At 26.1% G+C, this 8,409-nt stretch overlaps 1 protein-coding gene across 1 annotated transcript; it reads left to right on the top strand.

Moving 5' to 3' along the window:
- Positions 1 to 4,002: 4,002 nt before the first annotated feature.
- Positions 4,003 to 8,139, top strand: LOC105359258 (zinc finger protein 510-like). The gene is made up of 6 exons (XM_011495797.1): positions 4,003 to 4,349; positions 4,589 to 4,796; positions 5,258 to 5,505; positions 5,582 to 6,390; positions 6,704 to 7,042; positions 7,269 to 8,139. Exons 1-6 carry the CDS (start codon positions 4,230 to 4,232, stop codon positions 7,591 to 7,593), a joined length of 2,049 nt encoding a protein of 682 aa, XP_011494099.1. The 5' UTR covers positions 4,003 to 4,229; the 3' UTR covers positions 7,594 to 8,139.
- Positions 8,140 to 8,409: the final 270 nt, after the last annotated feature.

Below are 8,409 nucleotides of genomic sequence, written 5' to 3'. Positions count from 1 at the left end.
TTTATATTTAAAATCGTCAATCAATATATGTTAATAGACTATAAATAATTTTACATGTAATAAAATATGTGTGCTAAGTATTATGTCATAAAAAATGTTCACATATTTTACATTTTTCTATTTTATTAACATATTCGCTATTAATTATGCGTAAATGTTGTTATTCTTCATATAGTCTGATTTTATGATGATATTATAATGTACTTAGATACCAGTGAGATGAAAATATTATTCTTAATGTGCGACAAATCAAAACTTTTACTCAAATTTTCTTTGTGATTTTTCATAAAAGTCTAATTCTTATAAATATCTAAATAAATACAATTTACATCATTATTCAGTAATTTATGGTATGAAAATTGCTAATATTTTCACTCAATGCAATACTTTTCTTTAAAAATTGCTTATAGCATGTTTTTCATTTATAAGGTTGTAATCCTATCAGATATATTACAAAATGAGTGTAAATTATAGCTTCATAGAAACTAGAAATATTTTTGTACGATTGTAAATATGAATTTAAATATAAACATGTATATTATTGCAAAATTAATTTTTGTGTCTTAAAAATTACCGATTACAGAGTTTCAATCTCTGCTAACATCAATAATGACATAGAATTTAAGATATATTTGATTACTACATGATTTTACATTAATACAAGAAAGCTTTTTTTTGTTAATTCATTTCATCGTATCTTTAATTATGATTACCTAGTTATAATATTGTATAAAAGAGTATTAAATATTGTCATACGAATTTATAAAATTTGGAAAATAAATATGTAAAATAAAATAATGTTAAAGGAAAGATTTTAAATATATAAATCGCTTGATACTTAAAATAATTAAGAAAAGTTCAACATTCCACATATACATTCATTAATGTAAATTTGTGATTAGTTTTTTAATTTTTATTATTAAAAGTTTGAAATTTAAGATAATATTAAATCGATATATTAATTTATCGTTAATATAATAGTTATTAACAATATATCATTATAACATTTTAATATAAAGATAAAATTAGTAATTCTATATTTCTTATTTTGTATGATTTAAATTATCATTTAGTTTTATTTTTTTATACATTACGTTAGGTTGAGCATTGTATTAAAGTTTACTGATTATTACAATAATAATCGTAGTGCTAAATAAACAATGTGAAGCTTCGCAATAGTCAAAAATGACTTTAAAAACAAAAAAACAAAAAAAATTAAAAAGTTTGTTTTTAATATGTAAGGATACAAAATAAGACCATTAATTTGTTTAACGATCCATTGAATAAAGATAATTCCATGGTAATAGTGACAAAAGTGTTTTGAAATGAAGTTTTTGCTTTTAAATATTTTGAAATTCTAATAAAATTTTGTAAATTTTCTAGTCAGTAAATAAAGTAATTTACAAAAAAGATATAAACGTAATTGGGATTATATTCACTGAACTATATGTATATCATAATTATATTTATATTATTATGGGAAAATCAACTTTTCCCAAAACTTTACTTATTTTTAAAGCAACACGCTTATCATACTTTTTGCCAGAGTCACAACAGAGAAGTGAATATCTTTATATATTATATAAAATATTTAACAAAACTCTTTACTATTAATTTTTTGAGACATATATTATTGTTGAAAAATCATCAAAGTAATATTAAAATCGAAAATATAATAGTGTAAGAGAAATATCCCATATTCGTTGAAGAATTATGAAGAACTATGTTCGCATGTTGTATTGACAATTGAATTACTTAAGACTTGTAAAAAGTACAAGCTATTTCTTAACTATATTTTTTCGATATTAATCTAATCATTAACCATAATACTAACAATTTTCCAAAGTCTTTTTAATAAATATCTCAAATGACTTATTTTATTATAAGTTATGCTTATGCTCTATACTTGGAATAAAAATGTATGATACTTAATTTTTATAAATGTATTAAGTTCTATTCGTTATTATTATATGGAAACTTATAAAATAGTAAAATAGAAATAAATAATTTTGAAGTAGATTATGTGTCATAAAGTTTTTATTTATCCTAGTCATTCCAATTAATTGTTTCAATGAGTCATAAATACTTTATTTTTAATTTATTTTTCATTGTATATTTTCTTATAATATCAATAAACAAAATAATAACAGTACAATATGTAGACTATTATAATTATCATTGTATTTAATTATAAATTTGAGCATGTGAATATTTGAATTACAGAATTTTAAATAATTAAATAACTATAGAAAGTTTAAATAATTTTTTGTGATAGTACGATAGTGCTTTTAAAATATTGTAAAACTTGATTATAAATGTTGAAATAAATCATATCTCAGATCGATAATTTAAAAATAATTTACAAAATTAAATCATTATAAAATATGATAAATTTAATGTGAATGTGTGAGAACATTGTTTATATTGTTAAATTTTGTTTAAATTGTTTAAATTTCACTGGAAGTCATATCAATATATATATTATTTTTTTATATCAAATATAAAAAATTCTTTAAAGATAATGGTTTTTATTTTTTTTTTATGTTCATTTAAATTTAAGGATTTTAAAGGATTAAATTAATTATTTAGTTAAATGTAATGATGTTTTAAGGATTTTTCTCCCAGGAAAATTAGAGTCTGTACTATATCTCGTAGAAAATCATGTTATTAAGATTTGCAATTGCGAGTTACGTACAATCATCAATAGTAGGCAATAATTTAATTCATTGTTGGTAATCATTGATGTGGTTTACCTTTGATTCTCTGTGTTATCGGCAATAGGAATACAATTTGTCCGAAGAAATGTTCTACGCATAATTTCCAAATTTTATTTTACTTGAGCATTTATTGTTTAATTATCAAGACTACGTTATTCGCATAATGTCGGTTTTACTTTCATTATGCACAACATCGTGCATTTATTCACAATTGTAATGCATTTACGGAAATTACGATTATGGTAATTAAGTTTGTGTATTTCATAAAATTCTTATGACATTACGTGAAATATCTAAAATTAAAAGAAATTTTGATGATAATAATATAAGAAATAAGTTAATTTACGATAGGAGATTCTTCATTAATTTTTTTAGTCTTAATATGATCTTGGTGCATTGAAAATGCAAATCCGTTTGGAACTGGCTGCATATATTTTAAAAATAACTTGCTAATGAGATTATAACAGTACAGCAAATATTTATGTATTTGGGTTTCATTTACATAAATAATTTATGCACAGAATATAAGAAGTTTATTAATCATCATAAATATACGTATAAACAAATATGTATAATAATTTACGATCGAAAAAAGTCAAAGTTTATTTATTAAATTTTATACAAACGAATAAGAAGAGTAACACATTGACTCTCGACTATGATGCCAGTTCTTTTAGTATAATTATACTAATGTGTATGAGGATATCATAATGCAACGAGCTATATTATAGCGTAGTAATTATTTATACAAATTACAATTACTTACGCTAGTGGACAATAACAGTTACAACACAATACCATACACACACACGCGCGCGCGCGCGCACATATATATCTAAGATGGATCGTTTTAATGAATAAATAGAAAAACCGAAACTTGATATAATCCGATCATTTAGCTCGTATAGTCTATCACACGTGATCCATGCATATATGCAACGGCTTTTTTTCTCTTTTTTTTTTGTTTCAACTAATGTAAAGCTATTTAAAAATAAGAATAATATTTGATAGCTGAGTATCTTACACTGTATATTACGCTAATGTTATGCGCGTGAGGGTGATACATAGGGGCGGGGGGACTAAGTATAATAAAGCGAATCCTCTATTTGCATTGACGAATAACTTATCACTAAATTATTTTTCTCCTTTATTCAAAGACGAGATTACAAGCTTTTCAATATTCCTCAATCTAATTTCTCATGCACTCTTGCATTTACGTATATTATCTGCACGGGCACTCGATTACTTTCATTCGCTAATAAGTATTATACACCCTCCACCTTCAATACAATACGTGTCCGCGATAATTTTTACGATAAAAAAAATCGAGGCGGCCCGCGCAAGCCCACAAGCTGAGCTGTCGTGAGTCCACGCAGTTGTTTTGATCTGAAAATGGAAGTGTCTGTTGTTGATTATATGGTTATATGTTAAACAATCACTGGATCATTCGCAGATATTATTATAATATTAAAGCGTTTAAAGGGAGATAAGGACAGATAAGAAACTGACAAAATGCTTGAGCAAATATGTAGAACGTGCCTTGCCACGTGTGGTGAATTAGTGCCGATTTTCTCGGACGAATATTACGTACACGATTTGCCCGATAAGCTACTTCATACTACTAAAATTGAGGTTAGGAACGATCAATGCACTTTCAATTATATAAAATGTGCTGTTACATCGATATTACGATATGTTTTTATGGTATTGCAAATAGATACGATGATTGTGATTTATGAAGGTCACTTTATAAATCGTTGTTGTATACAGTGCTTTTATAGTGTATAAAGATTGTAATGCAATTGTGTGCACGATAACCTGAATGGAATTTTATTTGGCATGAGTCAATTAAATTTTTAAAATTGTTTTAGGTGTTAAGGGATGACGATCTGCCAAAAATGATGTGTAAAAAATGTATATTTCTTGTAGATTCATTATATTGTTTTAAAGACCAATGCGAAATGGCAGAAATAAAATTGAAAGAGACGCTGAAGAAAACAGTTGGTGACCATGGTCTTTTATCGAATAATGTATCTGCTATTGACGAAAGAAGTTGCGATTCGTATAATATCGAAGAAGGTAAATGCTATGTAATTGTGAAATTGTGCCTAAAGTAGCCGTTAATTGTTAACAAAGTATTTTAAATTATATTTGTAAAACAAAAGGATTTTATATATAAAAATTTTAATTTCAAGAATAACAGAACATATAAATTTAAAGCATTCAGTTATATTTTACTTAATATTCGAATAGTTTATTATATAAGAGAGAGAAGAAAATATATTAAAAACTTTGAAAACTTGTATGTTACTAGCGAGCATAAATTTAAGTATAGTCGAAGTTTTCGTATAACAATTTTAAACTCATTGTTGAATTAATTGCCTAAGAAAATTGTATTTTGCTTTAAAAAACCTTGCACAGAGAACAGTTTCATTATGCGTTAATGTTTATTCGTTTATGAATCAAAACAATTTTTAATAATAAAATATAAAATTTAATCAACAATATATTTTAATAAAAAAATTATTATTTGCAATTAGTTGAAATTCATTCGGATGAAATAACATCTAGCGAGGAGGAGTACCATATAGAGTATGTCTCGGAAGAAGCAAGATTAGAAGTGGAGAATGCTCGAAGACGAAGTCGCAATGCTAGAAAAAGGCGTAATAAATACTCTATTAATGCTAAAGTTATATCGGTAAATGTTGTACCTCCGGAGTCAAGAAATAGTTATGATAATATGAAAATAGCTTCGTCATCTAAATGTGATGTTATAGACATCAACGAGGTATTACTTCATACATGAATGCCAGTTAACACATATGTGCGTTTCATTAAATTAACAAAATATTTTCATTTTTTAGGATGATATTTCAACGGATAACTATAATAAAAATTCATTATTTACATCCCAAGGATTAAGAAAGTTTGCAAATAATACTTTAAATAAAAAAGATCATTATATTATTTCTGATAGTGCAGAAGATATTAATTTTTTAAAAGATCAAGTGCATGATAATTTGGAAAAGTCTTCGGTGCAAACGAAAGCAGGACATAAAAGAAAATTAGAAAATAGTAACAGTATAAATGAATTATTAAAAGTGCCAAAAAAAGTAATGTTTAAAGAAAATGATTATAATGTGGAAAATATAGAATTTATTGAAGTGTCGGAAAATGAAATGAGTAAAGCTAATGAAAATGTACATGGCAATGCGACCGATGATTTGAATTCTGTTTTGAATTTTAATCTGAGCCAAAATAATACCGAAAAAGATTTTCAGCACGATGATGGTTTAGAATGTAGCAATAGTCATATTTCTGATGTTCTGTCAAATTCATTATCAGTCAATGAACATTATGATAATGCATTATCCGATAGTGACGCCGAAAAAATAATCGAGCTTAGAATGCAAAATTTATTGAAAAGGATAGTTTTAACAATTCCAGAAGTCTGCACGGAATGTTCACAAACCTTTGAAACTCACTTAGATGTCTTAAAACATAAAATTGAAACGCATTTGAGCTTTTACGAGGATCATTACTTTTGCCCAATTTGTCAAGAGAAATTTTTCACCAATTACTATCTTATTGACCATCTAATCGAACACAAAGATATTGATTCATACGTTTGTACTCTTTGCTTTGGCAATTTCTATAATGAAGACACCGTAAGGTACACATTTTTTACGTTCAACTTGAAAAGTACCGTAATTTAAATATTATAATCGTTATAATTCTTTTATAAATATTTATAAAAATAAAAAGTAAAATTTGTGCATATTTGTACAAATTTTTATGCATATTATGTAACGATACAATATTGATTAATTTATATAAATTAAAAATATTATAGTTAAACAATTAAAAAATATAGTAAAAAAAAAAAATAATTATTAAAAACATTATTAAATAAAAGTTTTACAAATGCGTAAATAAATAATTAAATTTTAACTTTTAAAATTGTTTCATATCTGGACAACATTAAGAGATCATTTACATTCGCACGTGGATTTGCGGGACATGAGATGCCAAATTTGCTCGAAGAAATTCGTTCGAATGCAAACTCTTTTGAATCATTTGGATGAGCACATTACTAGCAAATCGTTACTATGTCATCTATGTACAGATAACAACTTTAAAAGTAAAGATGAGCTTCAGAATCATATACATCAAGAACATAAAAATTATACGCGAGAAATGCATTTAACATGTGAAACTTGTGGATTAGAAGTACCTGAGAACGAAATGAAAGAACACGCAAAAACTCATAATAATTATCCTTGTCCCTACTGCGAGAGGTCTTTCACTACAAAGACAATTCTCAGGTTGGTTTTCATAAATAATTCTATTATAAATTTAGATGAAAGGAAAACGAATTCAAATAAGTTAAATACAATCGTACAACAGCGCGCGTCGAAAGTATTATATTTCACTATTAAAAAGTTTGCTCACAATCCAAGCATGGAACATTGAAAGCGATTATTAAATTTCTAAAAAGTGCCCCTTTGCCACATTGGAAATACGATTAAAATTTCATCGGATTTTTTTCAGGGATCATGTGCTGACACATCTCGGTGTTCAGCAATTTTCATGCCTCGTGTGTAACAAGACGTTCGTTACGCAAGACGAGAGGACGTTACATATGCAAGAACACATGAAGCCTCAGCAAAAGAACGAACAAAAGAAATTTAGGTGCCGGGTTTGTCATGAGATCCTCTTGTCGCGGATTGCGTACGGCCAGCATCTCAAGGAAAAGCACTGGAGTGCTAAGCAGACGAGTGAAATATTGCAAGAGCTATCCGAGTCTTCTCTGAATGAGAAAGTCAATGAGCAACTTAACAAATGTACATCATCCACTTCTGAGCTCATTAGCTAAACAAAGAGAGACAAACTGTTATCCAACAGACATTGACTATGAGAATTCGATGTCTCTGAAGTACAATCCCCACTATAATAGTGGCTTGAATCATAATTCAAATGAACGAAAGATTATTTTTTAAATAACATATCAGATTTATTTATACCAGTCAAAACATAGATTTAACTTCATTTTAACTATAACTTCAAAACTAGAATAGAATATTATGCGCAAAACAATTGCCGTAATGTAAAAAAAGATTGGTTTCTTTCAACTTATTGGCTACTTTAATAGAGTTATAATTTGAAATAAAACTTGGTATAAGCTGGTGTACAAAATTGTTCTAAATACTTAGATAATGACCAAAAACATAATTTAGATCGTTGGTATTTATTTAAATAATTGTACAATAAAAATAAAACAGTTTCATAGTCTTTTAAAGTATACGAAGGTTATTAAAACTATTTACAACAGTGATTTAATATTAATAGAGCTAACTTTGCAGAAGTAGTTTTAACATTCTCTGTACAACTATTTCGCTACTGATTATCTGTAGTTTGGTATTAAACACCAGAAAAATTATATTAATAGTTGTTAATAAGATATTATTTTGATAAACAATTTGATTTATTTTTCTAATACATGTATTTCATATTTCATACGTATTATATAAAATATTAATATTTATTATAGAGAAATTATTAGAAGTATTTTTAATAAATTTTTTTGCGTAACAAATGTTAATGTTTTTATAATCGAACGTGTCATTCGAGTGACAAAATAAATGTTAAAATGATTTGTTTCATTAAGATCATTAAAAATTTCTATAATTCA

The sequence above is a fragment of the Ceratosolen solmsi genome, unplaced genomic scaffold (assembly GCF_000503995.2).
Source record: "Ceratosolen solmsi marchali unplaced genomic scaffold, CerSol_1.0 scaffold11, whole genome shotgun sequence".
NCBI classification, from domain to species: Eukaryota; Metazoa; Arthropoda; class Insecta; order Hymenoptera; family Agaonidae; genus Ceratosolen; species Ceratosolen solmsi.
This window is presented reverse-complemented; position numbering and strand designations above follow the sequence as displayed.

Bases quoted from the DNA above. Each gene is read 5' to 3' on its own strand.
- LOC105359258 (XM_011495797.1), top strand. From the start codon at position 4,230: ATGCTTGAGCAAATATGTAGAACGTGCCTTGCCACGTGTGGTGAATTA. The intron at 4,350-4,588 runs GTTAGGAACGAT...AAATTGTTTTAG, and splicing joins TTCATACTACTAAAATTGAG to GTGTTAAGGGATGACGATCT. The intron at 7,043-7,268 runs GTTGGTTTTCAT...GATTTTTTTCAG, and splicing joins ACTACAAAGACAATTCTCAG to GGATCATGTGCTGACACATC.